General features: G+C 37.0%; 2 protein-coding genes across 2 annotated transcripts in view; one reads left to right on the plus strand and one right to left on the minus strand.

Moving 5' to 3' along the window:
• Otud4 (OTU deubiquitinase 4) overlaps window positions 1-27,010 on the minus strand; it is a 133,280-nt gene that overhangs the window by 55,684 nt on the left and 50,586 nt on the right. The window lies entirely within an intron of this gene.
• Abce1 (ATP binding cassette subfamily E member 1) lies at window positions 50-25,700 on the plus strand. The gene is made up of 18 exons (XM_051205822.1): window positions 50-183; window positions 3,265-3,394; window positions 4,295-4,380; window positions 8,234-8,331; window positions 8,895-9,012; window positions 9,523-9,660; window positions 9,797-9,866; window positions 10,063-10,159; window positions 11,153-11,242; window positions 16,639-16,760; window positions 19,573-19,794; window positions 20,571-20,630; window positions 20,732-20,790; window positions 22,325-22,435; window positions 22,525-22,667; window positions 22,787-22,909; window positions 24,298-24,409; window positions 25,220-25,700. Exons 2-18 carry the CDS (start codon window positions 3,292-3,294, stop codon window positions 25,265-25,267), a joined length of 1,800 nt encoding a protein of 599 aa, XP_051061779.1. The 5' UTR covers window positions 50-183; window positions 3,265-3,291; the 3' UTR covers window positions 25,268-25,700.

Consider the following 27,010-nt stretch of genomic DNA (forward strand, 5'->3'; position numbering starts at 1 on the left):
CCAAGGCGCCGACTCCGAGCCCTATCGCGCATGCGTACTACGTTCTCATCGCTTGCGCGAGGCGGCGGCTGTGCACCGCCATCTTGGCCGGTGGCGGTAAGAACACGTTGTGTGGCCGGGACGTGAAGGCTAGCGCTGATTCGGCTACTGCACGCCCCACCGTAAGGGGACCGTTGTCTCCAGGTACGTGACTGTGGGAGGGGTTTGGCGCCAGGCGGCCTACTGCCACCTTGGGAGGACTGGGGCACGCGCTCCGCGCGCCTGTGCTTAGGCCTCTACCGGGACCGGAGCGCGTGGCAGCCGGTTCCGACTGCACATCTGGGGCTGCCGGGGCGCTCCTCACGCGTGTGCTCAGCCATCCCGGCCTCGAGGCTACCGTCCTCCAAACCCTGACAGCTGCCGCGAGAGTGGTCCCAGGTGCCATCGCCGCCGGCACCCTCCCTCCACCCTGCCACACGCCGGAGCTAACCCTTCAGAACTTAGCGCGCCCCGCAGATCCCCTTAGCCTCCTCTCACAGTCAGATGGCTGATAGCCATGTGGTTGTGGAAACTTGTGGTGTTTCTTGTACCTTTTAATGATTGTGGAGTGAGTCATGGCATCTTGCCGCCATGAAGTCCGGTACTCCCAGTCCACTCCCAGGCTTTGTAGAAATGATGGGCAGATTCTCTACTTTTGTCATAGAGCGACGTGTACTCAGTTTGGACTGGAGTTGGCGCAAGTGAATTTCCGAGTTGAATGCCTGTCTGTAGCGCTTTGGAGAGGCACTTTGTAGCCACTCCTTACTCTTCCCATTAGTGACATCGTTTATTACATCTTAAGCCTCTTGACATCGGGGACGGTGCCTTTATTCAAATATCTGTAGATAGCATTTTAAAGCCCAGTAAGTACATCGTAGGCATTTAGTATTTGTTGCAAATGTGAGATGGCCAAAGCTTAATTCCTACACGCCGTGAGCTACATTGTTCTCTCTCTCTCTCTCTCTCCTCTCTCCTCTCTCTCTCTGGTAGAATTGGTAACTAAGGAATAACTGTCAGAACAGATTATATCTGTTTACCCTTTCCTTCCTAGAGCCTATTTAACTAGGGAGTTAGGATAGTAACATCCGCATTGTATTGTAGTCACTGGTCCTGTACGCTGAAGTAAACGTCCTGTGTTGATGTTAATGTATTCATTATAACCAGAAACTATCTCTCTCTCTCTCTCTCTCTGTGTGTGTGTGTGTGTGTGTGTGTGTGTGTGTGTGTGTGTATGAGAACCAAAATGTGTGTAAGGTTTTACGTTTTTAATTAAACTAATTTAGCTCACCTCTACAAACAGATGGAAATTTACTAGTTGCTGAAAGGCACTCCATTAAAAATCAAAGCTATGTGCCTTTCCCAACTTACTATGCTTTATAAGGCTACTTAACTGTAAGCATAGGTCATAATGTTTCATGTGATCTTAGACTGTAGCTGTTTCCCATGTGTTTGCCTCACTTCCATTTTCACTCACCTGGATGACACCAGAGTCATTGCTTTAATAGTGCCTATTTTGAACAGTCTGCCTTCAAATGTGAAATATCAGTTTGTAATTCCCAAAAGTTTATTGCTATAAAATTCCTCTTCAAGCTTTTCTGTGCCAAGTTCTCCTTATTGGAAAGACGAATTTCTTTTCCCTAATTCTTGGAAAAATACAGAAGTTGAACAAATAATGGTTTGCCTATGTAACTGTTATACAAAGAATCTGTATTCATTTTTCTTAACTGTAAAATAATTTATCGTTGTATAAATCAACTTTATTGACCACCTCTAGTGTGTTTCTTTTCCCCATAAATATTATGTTATAGAATTTTAATAATTTGAAAATTAGTTGTAGTAGCTTAACAAATAAAGACCAGCATAAGCAATTTCATAGTGAAAGAGTTGTTTAATCTCTGAAAAGGAATTCGTTTACCAGGTAATTTGTTTAAAGAGCATTTTTTATTTATATTGGAACACTTCTTAGAAAAAAAAATCACATGGTTTGGCTTGTGTTTTTAAGTTAACTTTAAGATAAAGTAAAAGCATTTAATTTCTTCTAATTTAGGAGACATGGATCAGTTTAAAGAAGTAACCACTTAGCTCAACTCTACCAAAAAAGTAGAGCATTTACCAGTTTGAAAGGAAGTGATCTGATAGTCTATAAATGATGAAAACATTTGGGTCAGAGAGGAGGAAGAGGAAATAGTCTAGGGCAACATTGAGGAGCAAGACTGCTTACATGTCCCTCCAAGGCTAATAATAATAATGGCTATGTTGATAAGATCACAGAAAAAGCCAGCAAAATATCTTTGCAAATGGGTGGCCCTGGTTTCTTCATTGTGCATTGAAGTATGAGTATGAAGGCACCATGAGGATTTATTTCCTTTAGTCACATGAGGAAATTAATGTCAGTACACCAAACTCAATATCATAAAAGATTGTTAAATCTGCCTTGATCTAAATTTAGTGTAGATGTTATATATCAAGACTTAGAAAAGTCTTGAAAGCATGGTATATGTGCATGGTGAATTGCTAACATAAAAACTTGTACAGTAACATGATGGTCACAGCTCTATTTGTCCCTTTGCATCAGTAGTAGTCATAATAGTCAATTGGAAAAAAAATGAATTAATGATTGGTTTGTAGGAACAAAGAAGAAACATCTTAAGATTGTGTGTGTCTTGTTTTCATATGTCAGCCATTTTACATGTTTATACAGTGATATCAGTGTTAATTATTGAGGCCTTGTATAATTTGTCAAGTGTAAGCTTCTATCCTTTCTGTTTTAATAATCCTAATATTTTTAACTTTGGTTTATTTGACATTTTTTTTTTTTTTTTACCCAAGAGTTTGGATTGTTTATATAAATTTTAGAATTAAATTTTTGAAATCAACTATTATAAAAAATAAGAACATACATATTTTGTTTGGTTAGATCTTTTGGAATTTAGTGTTTTTGAGTATTTTTCTGTGTGTATTAAATATAATCCTAGGTGTTTGGGGGGGCGTGTATTATTTTAAGTGGCACATATTTTCTAAACTAAATCCATTGTATAAAATTTTTTCCCCACCTGGATAGGTTATTTTGTTGTTCCTAATCATTTTTTAATTTTCCAAATAAACATAAACTCCATATGATTATTTGTGTCCTCCTTTTATGCCCATTAATTATTTCTCTTTATGTGATTATGTTGAATTTGTTCTAATTTAGTTAATTTTTGTATATTGAATTTGTTATAACTTTGTTCATTTTATCTTTAATAGGAGAGCCGGATATTCTTTATTACAATTATGGCAGACAAATTAACAAGAATAGCTATTGTCAACCATGACAAATGCAAGCCAAAGAAATGTCGGCAAGAATGCAAAAAGAGTTGCCCTGTCGTTCGAATGGGTAAGCTGTTCTGTAGGCCATCTGAGGTTAGAAAGTGGCTGTGGAAAAGCAAACTTATGTGAAGCTTCATAGAGGCTTTAGCTTACTCTAAGCTTTTATTAGTTTGTAGATAGTGGTCCTTTTAAAAGAACTTATAGACTGTCACTGTCAAGATAATGTAAAGTCAAACCAAAAGTTAACTGCAGTCTTAGCTATTCTACAAAATTCTATAACTGAGTCACGAGGAAAGGATTGCCAGAATCTTTGCAGTAGATGTTGTTTTTGTCTTGAAACTAATCAATAAATAAGTTTAAGTTTAATGACAGTCATTTTGTGGAGTATTGCTAGATTTTCAGGACTAAGTAAATCTAGCGTTTCAGAGCTGACAGTTATTGGTGACCTTATAGCATTGGCCATGTGACTACTGCCTTGTAGTACTGGGCTTCTAGACTTTAGATAGTATCTGGTAATGTTTCTCTGCTTCCCATAAATTCATTTTTTGATGTCTCAAGTGCTGTTACCTGTGTACTAGAAAATTGAATAGCTTTTTGAAGTTTCATTTACCTAGCTGAAATATTTTATTTCTATCTATGGTGTACATTTCCATTTCTAAGACATGCTTTCTTTTATGAGTTAAAGAGTCAGTGTATTCAGGACTCTGGGGTTGCTTCCAAAACAAATTTAAGCCAGAATTTAAACATAATAATATTTCAAGGTTTACCATAAAGACAATGTATTGGCCACTTACTTATTACATAATTAGTTAAACCCAGTTGTATAATTTAGAATGTGTTTCACCTAGCACTTAATTTAAGAACTTATATTTGTCATTGAAACTTTTGTGTTGATTTCCAAAAACAGCATTTTCTGAATAACAATCTTAAAAGTGTTCTGATAAAAGAAATTATTTTTCTTTGCCAGGAAAATTATGTATAGAGGTTACCCCCCAGAGCAAAATAGCATGGATTTCTGAGACTCTCTGTATTGGTTGTGGTATTTGCATTAAGGTAAGTGATAATGTTTTGTTGAGCCAAAACTAAAATCTGAAAAATCTAAAAGACAAAAGTAGGCTGGGCAGTGTGGCACACAACTTTAGTCCCAGCACTTTGGAGGCAGAGGCAGGCAGATCTCTGAGTTCCAGGCCAACATGATCTACAGAGTGGGTTCCAGAACAGGCTCCAAAGCTACACAGAGAAACCTTGTCTCTAAAAACCAAAAAGAAAAAAGTAAAAGGAAAAAAAATAGGGCAACTAAACTAAAAATTTAAGAATGTAATATTCTTATGACAATATTACTGCTTTTTTTAATTAATGAATCAACACTTATTACAATTACATTTATTTCGTGTGTGTGTGTGTATATGAGAGTATGTGGCTGTGTGTGTATGAGTGTGTGCGTGTGTGTGTATGTGTGTTTTCTAACAGGCTGGTGTTGGATGTCTGTGCCACAGTGTACATGTGGAGGTTGGAGGAAAATATGCAGGTGTCAGTTCTTCCACCATATGGGTTCCAGGGATCAAACTCAGATCACCAGACTTGGCAGCAAGCACCTTTACCTGCTGAGCCATCTTGCTGGCCCCCAAACCAAACCTTATTTATTTGAGAATTCTTTAATGATGGCGAGACAGTAGGATTCTTTAAGCCCCTGTTTGTTCTAGGGGCATGCTCAGTGTAGTGGATCTTTAAGTGGGGGAAGGGACTCCACAGCAATCTCTCTTCCTGTCTCGTTGCTAGGATAAGTAGTTCAGGATTCTTTACTCTTAGGAGGTCATGTGAACTGTGAGGTCTGTCGTGCTATTGCTGTAGCCAAATTCATAGTCATACCTAAAAATGAGCTTGAAAAAGAAGTTGCTCAGACCAGTGTCAGCCCCCACATCAAAGATGAAAAAGAGAGTATTGGTATTAAAGTCACAAGGGACAGCCTGGTCCTCATTATAACCTAGGATGGATGCCCTTTCTCCCTCTGATGTCTGCTACACTACCTTCTTGCTGACATCACATTGTCCGCTTTCTCCAGGTGCCAGGTCAGATCTGCCATGGGCATGTTGGGAGTCAGAATATGGAGAGCCATAGCAGAGCGCTTCCTATTCAACTCTGAATGACTGCCCACAGCTAGTGGATGCAGAGATGATGTTTAGGGCAGTCCTGTGACTGTCATCACAGTGAGAGACCGTCTATAGTCTTCTGGGTAGCAGTGACAGCATGGACTGTGGTCCTGAGTCCCTCAATGATACCAGAGTTGTCATGGATGACCCCCTAGCCAGGGGCACTAAGCATTTGGTGGTGACAGAGACATTACTGACTATCTTCGGTGAGTTTCTCATCCTTACCATGGTTAATGTGCATCAGCAGAAGTGGCAGAGATGATAAATGGCCTTTCGACTCCACCCTTCAAGTGAGCCCTGGCCTTCTCTGTAATAATGAAGATACCATCGGACCATCAGCACCAGCATCACAGTTTGGTGTTAGTAGATCACACTCCTGGAAGGTAGAAGTAGCTTTCCTATCAATGACAAGTTTCCCAGTCCCAGACTTGACTGTGCTATGAAAATGCCATGGTTGTAATCACACTGGAACATGGATACCATCTGTTGAGCTCAGTGAGAGGATCATTTTATACCAACTGAATCCACTTTGCCAGAGTTGAAGGCAACATGTAGTCCAGACACCCAATGTGGCCAAATCTGTCTCTGGACCAGGAAGGAGCAGAGAGCCCAAAATTAGTGGGTCAGTGAAATGTCCCAGAAGAAAAAGGCGCTATTTGAGCAGGTCTGATGACGTGGTTTCAAATTGAGGAGCCCACTTAACTAGAGAGAACCAGCTCCACAGATTTATCTTCTGATCTCTACATATGCACCATGGCACACACCCGCACACACTCAATAATAAAATTTTAAGCAAATAATTGTCGATATTTCTAAGTAGATTATTTCTCTATATTTAACTTGTTATTACATGAAAATTTGTAGCAAGACTTTGCTAGGATATTCTGGAAATAAAGTATAACTGGCATATTTTCTAAAGTCTATTTGTTTTTGTTTTAAGACTGGGCTAATAAGGTCCAGATGTCCTGTAGACCAGGCTAGCCATCAACTCACAGAGACCCTTCTGCCTCTGCCTCCTGAGTGCTGGGATTAAAGAATGCACCACCACAGCTGGCCCAAGTTTATTTAATTTTAAAGTTATCATTCTCAAGTAGAAATATAACAGGAAACAATTTTAAATTTAATCTAAAAATGCTTTGCTGTATCTTAGAATTTTAAACATGTTAAATTTTGTTACATTGAATAATTGACTTAACTTTTGAGTGGTAAATTTCCAACTTATAAGAGGCATTTAGTAACCATTCTTAGGTATTTTTGTTTTTGGGTAATATAAAAATGAATTTCACCAGAGTATGGATATTTCCCTATGAACTGTTCATATAAGCCATATATATGTTTTATATTGTTTTTTGAAAACTTATGTAAGCATGTGGATTCTGAAATTTTTTTCCTTATTTTGAAAATGAGATACTACTCCTGGGAAATATTTACAGGTCATTTGTTATGTGTGTCTACCTGTATGGTCGGTGTTAGGGATCTAGTATGAGCATTACAATGTTATCTGTTGTGTTTACATTCCAAATTTTTAGATATGCATCTGAATGCCTAAAAACACTAATTAATAAAGTGTTAGTAATGGAGAATGTAATGTATTCATCCTGAGCACTGAGTAGTCCACCTTATTTATAAGTGATGTGGATTTCTTTTTCATATCACTTACCAGTTTAAAATCACCTGCAGCCTCCTTGTTGGCATTTCTTGTACATTGATGAAAAGAGGAGGATAGGAAACATACTTGTAAAAATTTGGCAGTGTAGCTAGGGGGCAGAGATTACTAGAAAATCAAATAATGGTTTTGATTTTTTTTCCTTTATTATGTTTTCATAGTTTGAAGTGAAAATTCATTGACTTCTGAGTCGATTCCCAAATTTATTGAACATATCTGCAGATCAGATCTCTAAGCTGACCATGTGCTTCCTGGCTATGTCTCTCTCTGTAATTATCTATACTTTAGACATACATTTAGCCACATTATAACTTTTTTTGTTTGTTTGTTTGTTTGTTTTGTTTTCTTTAGTGTGCATGTGTGGAGGTCAGAAATCGAAAGTTGGATGTCTTTCTCCATTGCATCCAGCCTTACTTTTTTTTTAAGGCAGGGTCTCTGATAAAACCTGGGACTTACTAGTCTGTCTACACTGATTGGCTGGCAAGCCCCAGGGATCTTCCCACTCCTGCCTCCAGCTCTGAGATTTTAGGAATAGACTACCACACCTAGCTTTTTACATGAGTACTGGGGATATGTGTAAACTCAGTGTTGGGACCACCTGAGTCATCTCCCCAGCCCACACACTACCACTGCTCTTAGTGACTTTCTTATACTTGCCATTCTTATTCATGGACATTTATCTGGCAGTCTTGAATAAGTTAACAGAAAAGCATTAAGCTTTGATACAATACATTGGTAGGATAGAAGTAGCTCTCTCCCCCAGTGATACAATCCAAACACCTTAAAAGATTTTACCTAATGTAGGAAAGGACAGAAATAATTAAAGAGAAAGAAAACATGTAGGCAGTTTACAGAAAGCATTGAACAGTAATATCTGATACATAATTACTGATGTCAGTCATGAAGAATATTAAATTCATCAATATAGCTATAATCTCCAAGGAACTTGATTTTTATTTTTAAGTAAATGAGATAAAAATTATTTTTCATTTGTAAAATTCATGCTTGGAACATTTAATAAAAATATTCTTAGTCCATTTGAGTCAAGTATTTTATAAATTAAAATATTATTTTTTGTTTTAAATAACAGAAATGCCCCTTTGGCGCCTTATCAATTGTCAATTTGCCAAGCAACTTGGAGAAAGAAACAACACATCGATATTGTGCCAATGCCTTCAAGCTTCACAGGTATATTCCTCTTTACTTCACTCGAGGGTAAAATTTCCTTAGAATTTTCAGAGAAATGGAAGAAAAATTTGAAAATGCACATCCACCAAAGGGTAATAGAATATCATAAAATGCAAGGTTATATTTATATGTCAGCAGTGGCTGGGCATGGTGGCACACGCCTTTAATCCCAGCACTCGGGAAGCAGAGACAGGCAGATCTTTGTGAGTTCGAAGCCAGCCTGGTCTACAGAATAAGTTCTATGACAGGCTCCAAAGCTACAGAGAAACCTTATCTCAAAAAATAACAACCAAAAAAGCAGAGCCGTAACTATGAAGGAAAATGTTATTTTAGCTAAAGAGTAGAATAAATAAAAATTTGAGGTATTATTGATTATGGGTACATTTCTGACATTAGTTTCTTTTGACTGTCCCTCACCCAGTAATACTTAGCATATATTTCTTAGCTTATTAATAGATATGTGTAATACGCAAGTGCTTTTAAAATATGTCATTCTGCTATTGTATACCTTCTATCTAATACCACGGTTTTGGTGTTTTTGTTTTTTTCTGGTACTGTAATAGGTTGCCTATCCCTCGTCCAGGTGAAGTTTTGGGATTAGTTGGAACTAATGGTATTGGAAAGTCAACTGCATTAAAAATTTTAGCAGGAAAGCAAAAGCCAAACCTTGGAAAATATGATGTATGTATTAACAGACAATAAAAGTTAATATCTGGGTCTTTTTTTGGTTTAGAAAGATGGGTATAATTTATTCTGATGTTATTTTTAAGTTCATTTGTGGGGTTAAAGGTTCAACATTGTATGGCCCAAGTTTGGTTTGATTTGCTTTGCTTTTTTTGAAGACATGCCCTTATATGGCCTCAGAGGACCTTAAACTCAAGCCTCCCAATACTGGGACACTTGGATTCCGCACTTGGTTTTTGTTGTTATTGTTTGTTTGCAGTTTGGTTGTTTTGTTTTGTGTGTGTATGTTTTGTGTCTTATTCCATCCTCTCTAAATAAGATTGGTTAGTGTTACCTGAAAATTCATAGTTCACTTAAACATGTGAATTAGTATGCCTTGATTTGAAACTAAGTCCATATCCATTCCAGAATTAGAAGTCTTCATTTGATACTTGTTTAATTTTATTTAGCATCCATCCCCTTTGTATTTTTACCTTAAATTCTGATAACTGTAATGTATATTTCTAGGATCCGCCTGATTGGCAAGAGATTTTGACGTATTTCCGTGGATCTGAATTACAAAATTACTTCACCAAGATTCTAGAAGATGACCTAAAAGCCATAATCAAACCTCAATATGTAGATCAGATTCCCAAGGCTGCAAAGGTCAGTTGGTTTATAGAAAGAAGCTGTATATTAAAAGATTATTGATAGAAAAACAAAGGTTATATTAAAATAGACTTGTTCTACTTTGTGCCTTTTAATGCTAAAGGAAAATAGTGATAATTTTCTGTTATGATAGGGCACAGTGGGATCTATTTTGGACCGAAAAGATGAAACAAAGACACAGGCAATTGTATGTCAGCAGCTTGGTAAGTATTTAAGTACATGCTTAATAGATTGCATTCATGAATTCATGAGGAAAGCTTTCGTTATTATCTTATTGCTACTACAGTTATAAACTGAACTATCACTCAACCCAGAGTACTGACATCCAGTGTGCATTTTGCCCAGAAGAGGTGAAATGGAATTTATACCATTGAACACAATGCTTCTGATTCTTTGTAGATTTAACTCACCTTAAAGAACGAAATGTTGAAGATCTTTCAGGAGGAGAGTTGCAGAGATTTGCTTGTGCTGTCGTTTGCATACAAAAAGCTGATATGTAGGTTACTTTACACTTTTTGTGTATCTTAATGTTTGTGAGTTTGTATTTGTAATACTGCTAATACAGTAGTAATCTTGAAAGGAATAACTAGTAAAGATATAAAGCTCTGATTTGGAGGTAATATGTTAAAGCAGTTGTATATCCATGACACATTTTCCCTGTATGAGGCCCAAGGCAGGGAAATTGTTCTTATGAGTAGTTATTTATGCCGTATGTCCAGCGTCTAATTTTTAAAACTTGGCTCTCCATCCATGTCAGTAAGCTTTCTAAATACTGAGTAAACGATAGCCTTTAGACTAGTTGCAATCGGAATAGCATGATATGTGAAGGAGAAGTGAGTGGAATAAGAGAGGCAGGCCTCTCTCCTGCTTTCTAGTGTGTCCCTCCTCTCAGGTGCTTACTGCCTCCATACCTTTCCAAGCCCCTTCTCACAGAGGATTCTGTGAGATTCTGTGCATGAGAAATGATATGCTTTAAACCCTTTGGACTTGAGGCAATTAAGAAAATGGCTCTTTGAGCCCAGTAAAATGGCTTAGTAGTTGCCACCAAGCCCTGAACCACCTGAGTTCAATTCCCCAGAACCACAAGGTGGAAAGAGAACCAACTCAGGCACTTTGTTCTTTGACATCCTCATGAAGACAGTGACATCCCAAACACACACACAAAATAAATACAATTTAAGAACAAGAAGAAAGGGGTCCTTCAAACTACTTCAGACTGTACCAGAGTATTTTTCATGAAAAGGTACCAATTATAAGTCAGTTCTATCTTCAAAGCGCTCCTCAAATTTGTAGGTATATGTTTCTTTTTGTTATTGTCTTCTTCTGGACAAAAGACAGAATTTTACCCTTACAGTTAGCCTCCTTTCGTTGGTATGTGAAAATTTTAATTCTATTAAGTCAGCCATTATTATACTATATAAAAAGAATGTATATGGTAGAATTATTTTAGATTGTTCAAACTGAGCATGCTTGCTTTTGTTTTTCTTAGTTTTATGTTTGATGAACCTTCCAGTTACCTCGATGTCAAACAACGTTTAAAGGCTGCCATTACTATTCGATCTCTAATAAACCCAGATAGGTAAGAACAGATCCAGTACATCTCTGTGTTCTTTTGTTGAGGGAATTTTACAGATGTTTAAAGATTAAACGTTTTCTTGTTTTTAATCTTGATCATTTGTAGCATCCACCAGAATCTGCCTTCCTGTGTCCTAGAACAATGATTCTTAGTGCAAGATTAATTTATTGGTTCCTTGAACTCTATGTAGAGTTTAAATTTTGTATATATGTATGCTATTTAAATGTTTTAGGGGGGAAACAGTTTTTACTAGATCTCAAATGCAAATCTCAGTCTTATACATACACAACACACATACTTAAAACATAATCACCACTGGTGTTTACAATCTCACTGAACAGCAAAAGAGTTCCTCAGCAACTTCTGTTATCCATGTGTTGAGTTTTGTAATTTAAAAAGCAGCTTGAGAAAGATACCATGCAACAGAGCTCATGTGGAGGGGTTTTTATTAAGGGAAAGGGAATAGGAAAAGGGGGAGGGGGAGACCAGCCTCTGAGGACAGGAGCTGCAGAAGAGAAAAGAGAAGGGTGGGGACACAGGCAGAGAGAGGGAGAGAGAGGGAGGGAGGGAGGGACCTTCTAAAAGGAAATGTAGTAAATGTGCACAGGTGGTGCTCTTAGTGACTACAGCTGAGGCATATCCTGTCAGAACCCCAAAGGCAGACCAGTACAGATGCCTAAATACTAACATTGGGTATGGTACTTTTCAATTTCCAGACTTTCTTAATTCATCATTGCCCTTGATGCTTCTAGTAATTTTATTGGGTCTTCAGGTAGATTTCACATTTTGCGGTTGAGGGAGCATGTGGTCTAAAGACCTTGTTACTGGTAGTGCAGATTTATTTGACAAGACTGTGACCAGACTAGGAGAGGATTTTGGTACAGTGCTTTTTATACTGTGATGCCTCTCTTTAGTTACTGATTTAATAAACATTGTTTCAAGACACAGGAGTATCAGAAAAACAAAGAGAGAACTCTTAGAGAGAGATCCTGTCTTTTCAGACATTGTTGGTGTCAATGATGTTGGTCATGAGTTTTAATATCCTCTGCAGATGGAAGCTAGCTTGCTTCTTGTATTGGATTATCACACATAATATGTCAGGACTCTGAACTGTTGGTTTCAAAACAAAAAGGCAAATTGGAAACATGTTACCCATCAGGAACTGGAATTGCCAAGGAGTGATGATTTCCCTTTAATTATGTTTTTGTGCAAACAGGTCATATAGCTATAGAATTGAAATGTACTGAACCAGTGGAGTTGATGAGACCTTCTGAGTGAGAAAGTAGTATAAGGAGGCTTGGAACTTCTAGCCTTATGGTGTGTATAACAATGCATTTTGTCGGGCTGTGCCCTCAATGCTGATTGTATAAACTTTTACAGGTGAAATGAGCTTAGCTCTCAGAAAGTATAAAAGGCAGCCATCTCTAAACTTAGTCAATATACATAACAAGATAGCAGTTTTAGCATTTCATTTTACATGCCAAAAGAGCCTCTAAAATAATGTAAAACATTTAAAGAAGGGGACTCGAGAGATGGCCCAGGGGTTAAGGGCACTGTCTGCTCTTCCAGAGGACCTGAGTTCAATTTCTAGAAACCACATGGTAGCTAGCTCACAACCACCTGTAATGAGATCTGGCCTGCAACATACATGCAGACAGAACACTGTACACATAATAAATAAACCTTTTTAAAAAAAAAAAAGGTATTTGATGAATAAATGTCCAAAAACCCAAACAAATCTAAAAATTAAAAGAATAAAGGATTGGGAAGGTGGCTCAGTTTGTAAAATGATTCTCATGCAAACACGAGGCCTTCAGTTCAGTCCCAGAATCTGAGAAAAAGCCAAGCACAGTGGCATGAACCTGTAGCCCAGTGTTGGAGGCAGACACAAAAAGATCCCTGGAATTGCCAGTCAGCCAGTGTAGTCAGTCAATCAATGAACTCCAGGTTCAGTGAAAGATCCTGTCACAGAAAATGAGGTAGAGAAGCAACTGAAGATATGGATGTTGGCCTCTAGCCTCCGTAAGAGTACACATGTGGGCATAGCGACATACATACACACACACACACACACACACACACACACACACACACACAAATTTTAAAAAAAAAACTTGTACATACACATACAAGTTGCAACATTAAAAACTTAGATGAATTAGGAACAGCAAAACCGTATAGGGAACATTAAAACTCAATCTCACAGTTAATGAATGTAACTGAGAAAATGGCATTGAAATATAAGGAGAGATTTGAAACATGGTGATTATAGTAAAAAGACTATTTGGTTGTGTTTGAAAGAGTCTGTACAAGATGACTGAGTAGGTGAGGCCACTTGCTGCATAAGCCTGGCAAACAATTCAGTCCCTGGAACCCATATAAAATTAGAAGGAGAGAATCAACTCCATAAAGTTATCTCTCATTTCAGCCTACACTCCATGGCATGTGCAGTCACATACACATAGTAATAATAATGATGATGGGATGTTGTTGGTTTGGTTTTTGAAGACTGGGCTTCTCTGTATAGCCCTAGCTGTCCTGGAACTTGTTTTGCAGACCAGGCTGACCTCACACTCAGGGATATGCCTGCCTCTTCCTCGAAAGCACTAAACTCTGACTTTTAAATTAGAGGCATTGAAGGGTTTTTAGAACTGATAAAAGCTTCAGCTCCTCAAACAAAAGTTCAATAGGGCATCAGTAACACTTAACATGCTTTAAATTGAACCTACAAATATATTGGTAGAATCTTAATTGTCCAAACACACATACTTTTTACTTCATACACATGATTGGACATTATATAACACATGCTTGAGCATTGTAACAATCTTTGGGTAGAAATTGTATGAAAACATAATCCTGGTATTTTTAAGAACTTGGCACTATGGTAAAGGAAAGAATATATATGTATCCTGATCTTAAGTAGTTTCTAGTCCAAGTTTCTTTTAGTCATAGAGCATATCATCTACTTTCTTCTATGATGTTTAAGTATAAAAAGAGCTACTCACATTCCAATGTGTAGATATTCCGGCACAAGACATCACACTTATACTGAGTGAAATTAAAAAATTTTAAGTATGAGAGAGGATAACACCTTAATTCTAACAGTGATAGCATATTAAGATAAATTCAGTTAACCAAGCAAAGACAGTAAGTAAAAACGCTTTTGTAGATGCATCGATCTCCTGTGTATTGGTTGAGTTAATGTAATCCTGTGTGAGCCAGGCTATGGTGGTGTACACCTTTGATCCGGCACTCAGGAGACAGAGACAACCGAATCTCTTGAGTTCAAGGCCACTCTGGTCTACAAAGTTGCAGGACAACCAGAGCTGTTACACAGAGAAACCCTGTGTTGGGAGGGTGGGGAGGAGGTAATCCATGTATGATGATAGGTTGATGGTGAGCAGCTGAAGAAAGTGTATCTTCAGCTGGGCATTAGTGGTGCATGCCTTTAATCACAGCACTTGGGGAGAGGCAAAGGCAGGTGGATCTCTCTGAGTCTGAGGCCAGCCTGGTCTACAGAATGAGTTCCAGGACAGGCTCCAAAACAATACAGAGAAACTCTCTCAAAAAAATCAAAAAGTTGTATCCTTATTCTGAAACTGTCAATGCATGCATTCAGTCAGTTTTTAATGATATAAAAAATTTGAAAAGCATATTATTCAGGAAAAAAGTAAGAAATCCAAAATAGACTAGACTAGAACTTTTAATTGTATATTTATTTCTCACATGGGTACACAGATGCTATCTTCTACAACACTAGGAAAATTGTGACTTCTAGGTTCATTTGAATTCAAGAAATGCAAGAGATTTCATTAAGTAAAAGGAGTTTTAAGAGTAGGAAAAATTCATTTGCATATTAGGTAAAATATTCCTGTGGTGAATAGGATTTAAAATGGATTAAAATAGGAGCTGAGTGGTATTTTAATAGATGAAAATTTTGGCAGGTGTCTAGGAAAGACTGGCCCTTAAACATACAAAGCAGAAAAAAATGCATTATTGAGGGGTGGACTTCATTTTGTAATTATTTTGTGCATAAATAGTAACAGTAAGGTAAGTACTACCAGGTGGTGGTAGTGCACACCTTTAATCTGAGCATTTAGGGGGCAAGGTCAAGCTGATCTCTGGAGTTTGAGGCTAGCCTGGTCTACAGAGTAGGGCAACAAGGGTTACACAGAGAATCCCTGTCTTAAAGCAAACAGCACAAAAAGGTAGGTGAAGTTGTAAAAGCTCTTGAAAGTCCGAAAATGCGCATTTCGTGTGAAATGATATACACATCAGGGACCCTGAAAACAGATTTGTTGAGATTGGTAATCTTGAAAGATTTATGATGAGAGCCTGACTTAAAATTTAGACAGAGGAGGAACATGATAAATTGCTAACACAAGACATGGGTAGGGAAGAATTCCAGTTGCCAATCTTATATCAAAGGAAGTAGAATTAGTCATTTTGTGAGAGTGACTCTGTATTTATACAAAGGAGGACTTGAGTTGTGCAGGAAGCTGACACTGAAGTTGGTGTCTGAGGCATGTGAACATAGGAAGGGTGGGAATTTAGTGCTACAAAGCTTCAGGACTCGTGTCTGATAGCTTATGTTAGCACTTGCTACCCTGACATTCAGATTATCCCACCTCAGTCAAAGCACTGTCCTGCTTGCTAACTAATTTCTTTTCTGAGTTTCACTGATCTCATTCTCTAGATTTTATTTGCCACATACCTTTTGCAGGGGAGTCACTTTCATATTATTCATTGTCTGCCCCAGCTAAATTCAAAATTCTTAGATGGTCACTATTTTTAGGTAAGAGATTCTGTTTAGTCTTTCTTTGCATAACCCATACTATGAGGCAGAACATTGTAAATCTTAAACATAGAAGTTGAATATTGAAGTACTCAAACAATTAAGCACTCTAGGTTGTATTTGAATTTAGTTATGATCCACTTTGCAAAGTTTACATTATTAGAATGTTTCATTTGATCAAGACAAGTTTATTTCATACACTTGTAAACCTTATGTTACAATGTTCTTTTAGCTGAGGAAAACTTTTTTATTTTGTTTTTTGTTTTCCAAGACAGGGTTTCTCTGTGTAGCCCTGGCTGGCCTGGAACTCACTCTGTAGACCAGGCTGTCCTGAAACTCCCAGAGATCCACCTGCCTCTGCCTCCCAAGTGCTGGGATCAAAGGCGTGAGCCACCACCCCCTGACTAGGAAAACATTTTAAATGTGAGCTTTGATAATGAGCCTTGTGTAAGAAAACATTTTATGGCTTTACTATGTTCTTTTACACCTAGTATTTTTAATTGTGTTTTTCTAAAATTTATAACTAATAAAAAGAAATAAATGAGTTTTAGCATATGATGTTATGTTAAATTTAAAAATAAAAGTCTCTCTTGCTTTCCAGGTATATCATTGTGGTGGAACATGATCTAAGTGTATTAGACTATCTCTCTGACTTCATCTGCTGTTTATATGGTGTACCAAGTGCTTATGGTGTTGTCACTATGCCTTTTAGTGTAAGAGAAGGTAACTTCAAAACAAATCTGTTCCCATAATGTTGTAACCTCTTCTGTAATGCCTAAAAATGGATTACTGTTGATTTTCAGTACTTTGCACTGCTCTAATATACTGATACTTTGTGATTTAATCATTAAGGAAGTGTATTGTAAGGCTGTACACAATTACAGAAAAGAATTCCTTTTTTTTTTTCTTTGAGAATTTTCTGCTGGGAGAATAAAAATGCATTTTCACAATTTTTTTGTGATTATGAGTGTTTACATTTTGACTTATACAGTACTTGTCACCTTCAAATTTATTCTTAGCAAGCTAGCTCATTTAGTAAAATTGGTAAAATTCTTAAGTCATAATTCAAATTTATCTATAATCCCTATCTTGTGTTTGCCAGTTAGGCTCTGTAAAATATAATAAGGCAGTTTAATGTTTTTAAATAAATAAATTTGAAAAATAAATTTACAGTGTATCAAAGCCTTTTCATAAAAAGGAATTGGCAGGTTCTGTAATTTATAAGAAGTATGTCAATAGTTTAGAATGTGAAGAGATTTTTATAGCTCACCTACTCACATATTTAGGATGAACAGCTCTGTGTTTTAAGGGAAACTTGGTGAGGTTGCCCCAATTTTATTGTCAATAGTCTTTCTTTTTTAGACAGGATCTCATTATGTAGCTCAGGTTGTCCTGGAACTCACTATGTAGACTAGACTGCCCTCAAACTCACTGAGCTCCTCAGCTGAGATTGAAGGTGAGTGCCACCCCACCTAGCTTCTTGCCAGTAATCTTAAGAATTTTTTTTTTTATAAAGAGGTTCTGATCTCCAAGATGGCTTAGTGGGTAAAGACACTAGCTGCTTAGCCTAATAACCTGAGTTTAATGCCCAGAACCCCACATAGTGATAGGAAAAGAGTGAGTTAGCTTTTCACATGTACACACTCACAGATAATGTAAGAAACAAAAAGCAATGCTAACAGAAAGCAGTGAGGGCCTGCTCGATGCCCCATGTGTGTTGTGTAAGCCTGGTGACATGAGTATTCAGTGATGCCCATAGAGAACCTACTCCACAGAGTTGCCTTCTGACCTCCACATGCTCCCTGGAATGCGTGCAAACACATAACATATACATTCAAATAACAATAATAATACGTTTTAACTGATATTTAGAACTAAATTTAGCTTTGCAGGGATGTTTTTGTTTTGGCGGGGTAGTTCTGGTTTACTTTACCTTTGGGTTGTGTGGGTTTTGTTTGTTTGGTGGTTTGGGGGGAGGACAGGGTTTCTCTGTAGCTTTGGCGCCTGTCCTGGAGCTCTATATATACCAGGCTGGCCTCAAACTCACAGACATTCGCCTGTCTCTGCCTCCCGAGTGCTGGGACTAAAGTTGTGCACCACCACTGCCTGACTAAAGTCCCTTCTTTTATTGGTATTAGACTTAAGTTTTCTTCATCAAAGTTTTTGAGCTTAATTTTCTAACTTTACATTTGTACTTTCACCTTTAAGAATAAGAAGGTTCCTTTAGAAAAGTTGGTTCTGTCATTCCCAAGGTTTTTAACTGAGCATAAAAGTCCCTTACATGGATGGCTTAGTCCAAATGGAATGACGACTGTCCTTACTTTCTCAAGACCTCCCAAAGCTTCTGCTGCTTTTTCTCCACTTATGTACATAGAAATACTGAAGTCACATCTTTCATTATGTCTACTCAAATAAAAATCTTTGTTTTCAATTTGTCTGCCATTGTGAATGGGCTACTCTTTTTGTTTGTTTTGTTTTTGTTTTTCGAGACAGGGTGTCTCTGTATTGCTTTGGGGCCTGTCCAGGAACTCGCTCTGTAGACCAGGCTGGCCTTGAACTCACAGAGATCCACCCACCTCTGCCTCCCAGGTGCTGGGATCAAAGGTGTGCACCACCAATGCCCAGCAAATGTTCTACTCTTAATATGTACAATGTTGGTTTACTTGCATCTACTATAAAACACTCTAGAAACTAGTTTTACTCTTAGTACAGTGAAACCAAATACATATATGTATGTTTGTATGTATGTATGTATGTGTTTAATGGAGTTAGCTCATTTGGTTTGTAATAAAACTTTAAAATTAATAAGAAAAAAATATGTTAATTTCCAACTGTATAGCTATCTCAAAGCAATACTCGCTACTTAAATTGCTTGATTTTAAAACTTACTGTCCAAAATATTTTGTGCCAGTTGCTTACCTGAAAATATTTCATTCTTATGTCCTTGCCTTTTTTTTTTTTTTTTTTTTTTTTTTGAGAAAATGACTTTAATTTACATTTGCTCATTTACCCTGTACGGCTGTATATGTACGTGTATGGGCACATGCATAACAGCGGTGTGTATGGAGGGCAAAGAGAGACTTCCAGGGGTGGGTTCTCCTTCCACTCTGGGTTCCAGGCTTGAACTCAAGTCATCAGGCACCTTTACCCAGTGAGCCATCTTCCTGACCCAAAATAACAATTTTAATATATGGATACTATGATTGATCACAGACTGTTTAAACTTAAAATGAAGCTCACACTGGCAGAAAGGGATTCATTTCGGTTTTGGTGGTGGAATGACCTAATAATGTAGCCGTCTAGTCTTGCAAGCTTACAGTCTTCTAACTTGAGTTATAGCCACCAGTCACCTTCCCTATCATACTTACATTATTGAAACACACAGAGAGTATTGACTTTTGATTATATCCAGGCTTGGTATCAACAAAGATATATGAAGGTAGATAGATAGATAGATAGATAGATAGATAGATAGATAGATAGATAGATAGATCGTAGATCTTTACTAATCTGTTTGTAACTTTCTTCCCAACAGGCATAAACATTTTTTTGGATGGCTATGTTCCAACAGAAAACTTGAGGTTCAGAGATGCATCACTTGTTTTTAAGGTAGCTGAGACAGCAAATGAAGAAGAAGTTAAAAAGATGTGTATGTATAAATATCCTGAGATGAAGAAAAAGATGGGCGAGTTCGAGCTAGCGATTGTAGCTGGAGAGTTTACAGATTCTGAGATCATGGTGATGCTGGGGGAAAATGGTAAGCTCAGGTTTCCTGATGTATGAAAGTTGGTTCTATAAATTACCTGTGTCCATAAAGCACTGACTCAGGGCTGGCATGTGAGTTTGAATCTATAAATTTATTATTTTAACTTTACATTTTTGTGGTATTTACTAATTTAGTCTCACTGTTCAAACAGGTTAATAGTTCTTCATTATTTACACTAAAACTATGTAGTTTCTGCTTAGCTGGTTTCTCTGAATAAGCTAATGAGGCAGTCACTCATTCTGCAAAAGAACTAGAAGGAATAGGCAACTGATAACTTAGATACATACCAGCTTTACAAGATTTCCTTGGGTAACTGTATTTGGAATTTTCTTACTTGAAGTTTAGAGATCTCTACTTTCTTAAAGTTTTATTGTCAATATTTTCAATATTGAGTCAGAAGACTAAGTTTCATGGACTAAGTATTTATTAAAATGCACTAGTCTTATTCCTCCTAATAAGTGTAGGCTAATACTTGACAGGTGTGAAAGGATTCTTCTCCTTATTTTTCTTCCTCCTCCTCCTTTTCTCCTTTTTTGGTTTCTCTGTGTAGCACTAGCTGTCCTGGAACTCTCTGTAGACCAGGCTGTCCTTGAACTCAGAGATCCACCTGCCTTTACCTCCCAAGTATTGGGATTAAAGGTGTTTCACCACTACCCAGCTAGGGATTGTTTTTCTTTATAACTTTTACATAACATCTTCAAGACAGATTACTCAGATTATAACTTTTACTTTAAAATGTGAAGGGTAATTTTTTGTTATCTTACCAGGTACAGGTAAAACCACATTTATCAGAATGCTTGCTGGAAGGCTTAAACCTGACGAAGGAGGTACTGCTGCTATAAATATTACCTGTTTATTCTATCCTACAAAGTAAACTTTAAAAGTCTGGGCAAGTTTTTGTGTCTTATGTACTTGTATTATTTTGCAGGAGCAGTACCAGTTCTGAATGTCAGTTATAAGCCACAGAAAATCAGTCCCAAATCAACAGTGAGTTGTTATTTTAATTTGGTTATTAAAATTGTGTGTGTGTGTGCGCGCACCTTTAGTCTTTTGCTCTAGTAAGCAAAATATCACAAAAAATATAAATATAATTCTTATCCTTATTAGTGTCTATACAGTCACAGGCTGGCCTAGTGTATACTGTGTAACACAAATACCTGAAGTTCTCAGTCCACCTTGCTGGGCTGGACTTGTGGTTGTGTGATACCACATCTGGCTCTGGAAGGAGCTTAAAATCTTTGATTTTTTTTTTTTTTTTTCAAACCATTACAAACCTAATGCAAGCCTTTGCCCAAAATACAAATGACCTATAACCATATGGAAAGATGCTTAGCATTTTTAGCTGTTAAGAAAATGCAGATCAGGTCTTCCTGCTGCCTGAGGATCAAAATGTAGAACTCTTAGCTACCTCTATACAGCACTGTATCTGTCTGCATACTGTCATGCTTTCTGCTGTGACAGTAATGGACTAAACTTCTGAAACTGTACGACAGCCCCAATTAAATGCTTTCTTTTATAAGAAAAAAAGAGAAATTACAGATCAAACATGGTAATTTACAAGTATTGGTGACAGTGCGAAGAGATTGGACACTGTGTGTTGCTGTTGGTAATGTCAAACTACAGCCACTAAGAAAGCCAATCACATCATATCTGTGGCATAGTCATAAACACCAGAAATTCTACTCATTAGTGTATACCTGATCAATGAACATACCTCAGTACGCAGAACCTACACATGTATGTTTGTACCAGCTATATTTATCATAAAAAGCCAAACAATAGAAGAAACCCAAATATCTATTAGCTGCTGGTAAATTAATTGTTGCAGGTATAAAACATGAAAATGTTATTCTAAAGCAGTAGTGTCCTTTGATTTCTGAAAGTGTTTTATTTAGCTCTTAATCACTGTATGGTCAGTACCACAGCCACAACCCTGTTCAGAGTTCACCTCCATTAATATTGTACACAATCTGTTTCAAGTTCTCAAACTCAGCTCTGTTGTGAATAACAAGTAAAAAGCATTTTTGGATTCAAAGAATAAGATGGTGCATTTTGTGTTACAGCCTATAGGTTATCCAAGGTACTTAAACCCACTTTGACATTTAGAATTATTCCTGCTCTTAATTATTTCTTCCCTGAAACATTCATTTAATTTCTTCTTTTAAATTCCTAGATTATTGCCTTTTTACTTATTTATGTATATGAATGCTGTACATGTATGTAGAAAGCCTCATACATGAGCCAGATGGTGAATAGGGATTAAAACTAAAATTGATCAAGTGTAGTGTGCACTCAGCCATCAAACCCAACACTCAGAGGCAGAAGCCAGCCGCTATCTGAATTGGAGGCAGCCTGGTTAGCTGAGACAGTGAGACCCTGTCTCAGAAGAAGAAAAAAGTTAGAACTGATATATATTGGTGGCAAATTGAAGTCATTTTGTTCTGAAGTTTAGTACTAAAATTCATAAACAGAAAAGTTCTTTCCTGGTAATTCATCATTTACTTTCTTCCACCAAAACTAGGGAAGTGTTCGCCAGTTACTGCATGAAAAGATCAGAGATGCTTACACTCACCCACAGTTTGTAACTGATGTGATGAAGCCCCTACAGATTGAAAACATCATTGATCAGGAGGTACTGTAAAGTTACCCATACAGTTCTTTGTGTGTCATTATTTCCGACTTTGGCTGACTTTACATGTTTTCCTAAACTTCTCCAATTAGGTGCAGACATTGTCTGGTGGTGAACTACAGCGAGTAGCTTTAGCTCTTTGTTTGGGCAAACCTGCTGATGTCTATTTAATTGATGAACCATCTGCATATTTGGATTCTGAGCAGCGATTAATGGCAGCCCGGGTCGTCAAACGGTAAATGTCTTCTAGAATAATAATTTTGATTGTGTATACTAACATACAAAGTTTAAAACACTTGTATCTCGTTTGATGACTTAAAAACTATGAAAAGTTTACAAATTGTTGTGTTCCAGTTTCATACTCCATGCAAAGAAGACCGCTTTTGTTGTGGAACATGACTTCATCATGGCCACCTATCTAGCAGATCGTGTCATCGTGTTTGATGGTGTTCCATCTAAGAACACAGTTGCAAACAGGTAAAGATGCTTTCCTAAATGTTCAGAAATATAAGTTCTGACAATTGGAAACTTACTACATTCTAAATTTCCAATAAGCTCACAAGCACTGAAGTCCTATTGCTTTTTTTGAAGGTGATAACTAATAAGTCAGTTTCTTACTAACTCCCTAGATTATTCTTATACAATACTGTATTGGGTCTGAATACTAGATTAGTATAGAATACTTGACCCAGGTAGATAATCTTACAGAGCCCTAGACCTCTTATGGTTTTGTTTTGTTTTTTCTTTTCCCTATCTAGTTGATTATTAATATTCAAAAAATAAATATTTTTATAGATAATCCTTACAAACTTAATTTTTTATGCTGAATAAAATCCAAGAAGTAATGACCTGTCTAACTACATTAAAGTTACAGTAGATGCCAAATACAGGACACTGGCCCACAAGAGTTTTGAGTGTATTGTTTTACCTTCTCTTAGTAGTTCTGACTAGATTAATCATACTGTAGGGAAAACCAAAATTTAGGTCTGTTGATGAGATATTACTTTACCATTAGTGATAAACCTACATTGAGTTGTTCCTTATGAAATCACCAGCATATAAGCACATTTTGAGCCCATGGAAGTGCCAGCATGTATGGTAGCATACTCCTTTAATCCCAGCATAGGAGGCAAAGGCCAATGGATTTCTATGAGATCAAGGTCAGTGTGGCCTAAGTAGTGTTTTCCAAGATAACCATATCTACATAGTAAAACCCTGTATCAACAAAACAGAAAGTACCATGCACCCCCAAATTCTTTTGTTTTCATGCTAAATGCTTTTATCAGTTATTAAGAATTTGTTCCTTTCAGGAAATTCCTTAGATATGTAAAATTTGTTTCTTCAATAATGATCTTTATTTTAAGTTTGCAAAATGCTTTAAAATGTTTCCATTTTTGTCGTTATTTAGTAACTTAAAAATTATTTTGGGGGGGCTGGAGAGATGACCTCAGTGATTAACAGCACTGGCTGTGCTTCCAGAGGACCCATGTTCATTACCCAACACCTATATGATGGCTTACAACTGTATAACTCTAAATATCTTTTAAAAAAATGAAATTAGCTTGGGTATAAAAGTCAAAAGCAGGAAAGTTTTTAATGGAAACTTAGCTTTAGTCAGTGGTACTTCTGGAGCTGTGACAATAACTTAGTATATGAGTGCTTCCCTAACATGGTACATAGCCATGCCTTCAACCTGGAGTTATGTAAAGAAAAAAAAATCAATAAATTATGTCTTAATTTCTTTTCAACATCAAAAATACAGATCATATTGTGTTTGTTTTACACAGAAATGTGACCATCCAAATGATGTGTAGGGATTCTAGGGACTTAAACAAATTTAATGAAAATTGTTCATTTTCCCCTAGTCCTCAAACCCTTTTGGCTGGCATGAACAAATTTTTGTCTCAACTGGAAATTACATTCAGAAGAGATCCCAACAACTACAGACCACGAATAAATAAACTCAATTCAATCAAGGTATGTAGATAACTCCTACCATTGTAACCTTTTTTTCTTAAAAGTCTATACCATATCTATTGATTCTCAGAGGTATTTTTTTCCTTGTTTACATGTGGTGTTCTTGTTGCAGGCAACAATTCTAATGTATCTGCTATTCTCATCTATTAATCTGTATGTGCTATTTAAAACTGCCTTAAAATCTGGCACAAGTGGCGGGACGTGCCATTCATCCCAGCACTCAGGAAGCAGACGCAGACAGATCTGAGTTTAAGGCCAGCCTAGTCTACAGAGCGAGTTCCCAGACAGCCAGGGCTGTGAGACTTTGTCTCTAAAAGAATAAAGTAAATCTAATTGGAGGAACCTTACTGTGTGCCACTGAAAGTAGATTAATGGAGTTTTATTGATGAAATTTTTAAGAATACTTTTAAGCAGTTTCTCTTTTTTGTTTGTTTTTCAAGACATAGTTAAAATGAATAAAGCTTCTTCTGTGTACTGAGTCATCATAGAACATAATCATAATGAGAGAAGCCAAGCAGGTAGATGAGTTTTGAGAAAAATCTGTTCTAAGTATATCTTATATAATGAGCAATTTTCAAGCTGACAGTATTCTATCTTTTGTACCAGGAGCTTAAAGATGGAATTGAAGCTTCCCCAAGAATATTTCAATAGATGACAAGTCTCTTAAATGTAAAGCATCTTGGGTAGATAGGCCTTCCGTAAGCTGCTATGAGGTGCTCTGATAGATAAGCACTGCTCAGTAACTGTATAGACTGCTATAGCTTCAAGGAGGAAACTGTTCTGACTCTTGTTACTTCTCTTCTTTTTCAGGATGTAGAACAAAAGAAGAGTGGAAACTACTTTTTCTTGGATGATTAGATTGAATCTGAGATTATCAATAAGCCATTTACTTACTGGGATTTTTATCATATAATCAGGTTTTATGGCCCCACATACTCTGGAGCTTGAAGTATGATTTTCTTAATGTGACATCAAAAGCCAGTTGTCTTGTAAATTTTTATTTAAGAGTTTTTCTGTTCTTAAGATAAACCTCTGTGCATACTTCACTAAAATGGAGACATTTCAAATCCGTAAATCACCTCAAGATTTTCGTGACCTGTGGGGAGATTTTCAGTGTGTATTATATTCATGTACCAGATGCTTAACTGGTGTTGACCATCTTTAAAATCTTTGATAAGGTCTGTATCTATCTGTTTGCTAAGTGGACCAGTATAATTAAATTGCCCTATTTAAAAGCCAGTCAAAAACTGAGCTGCTAAAGTCTGTCTAGTAAATAAACATCAGAATTTTATTTGCTACTTGTTTTTAGTCTGTCCCCTATATTATCAGTGTGTAGCTATTTCCAAGGAACATTGTCTGCTACAAACACCATTGTGGGAAGATGTACACTTGTGACCAACTTACACATTATTTTTAATGGTTTTGGTGCTTTTGAACATCCATCAAAAATTATTTCAATGCCCTAATTTAACTCTGGGGTTTTGGTTTTTACATTCTGTAAGATTCTATAATATTCAAAGTAATGTAACTTTGTAAACATAAATTTATATGAACACTCATCAAGTTGGGAGGAGGTATTTCTGAAGAATATTTGCTTCCTGTAAAACTATAGGCTTGGGCTGGGGAGATGGTTCAGTCAATAAAGTGCAAACTGCACACTTGTAAGGGCCAGTTTTTATAAGACACAGGAGGATTGTAATGCCAGTTCTAGGAAATGAACTCACACAGATCCTAGAGTCCATTGGCTGGCCAGCCTAACAGAGTCTGTTAATCCTGTGTCAGGGAAAGATCCTGTCTTAGAACGTTAGGTGAGCCAGCAATTGAGGAAGACAGCTTATAGCAAACCTCTGGCTCCAACATAGACATGTACATATGTACATGTGTGTACGTACATACATATACACACACATATACATTCATACATAAACAACCCTATAGGTTGAAAAGTCTTTATAGTTGGTGCCTAAGTATCTGGATGTTAGGGATTTGTTCTTAATTTTGTTTTGAGACTCATTGTGTAGCTAAGGACAACCTTGAATTTCTGAGCCTACTGCCCACATTCGAATTATACAGTGCTGAAAATCAGACCCAGGGCTCTGCAGGCTAGGCAGGCACTCTACCAAGTGAGCCATATCCCCAGCCCTCTATTTTTATAGACTACAGATTTTTCTGTTGAGCATCCAAGGGCAACCTTTAGCCACTTCTCCAATGAGTGCCAGTAATAGCAATACAAAGTGTCCATTGCTGCAGTACATATTCATTTATTGGTGTGGATACAAAGGATATTATCTAAACCTTACTAATACTCTGAACTAGAATTATGAGGAAAGTAGATTACAGTGAATAATGGGGCAGGCAAAACAGAAAAATTAGAAATTATTTGACAAGACGTAGAACTTTAAATAATTTTGATTAACTTGGAAACAATGATAGAAAGTTTGTTTTGACTGGACCCCATTAGGCCTTCTAAAAATGAATTTATATGAATAATTCATAAATACATTTATGTTGTAAAAGAATGCAAATATACAGAAATATATGGAATAAAATTTTCTCCCTTCATTATTGAGATTACCTGTGTTTGATCATTCTTTCACATTT

This window comes from Phodopus roborovskii, unplaced genomic scaffold (genome assembly GCF_943737965.1).
Source record: "Phodopus roborovskii unplaced genomic scaffold, PHOROB, whole genome shotgun sequence".
Classification (NCBI taxonomy): domain Eukaryota; kingdom Metazoa; phylum Chordata; class Mammalia; order Rodentia; family Cricetidae; genus Phodopus; species Phodopus roborovskii.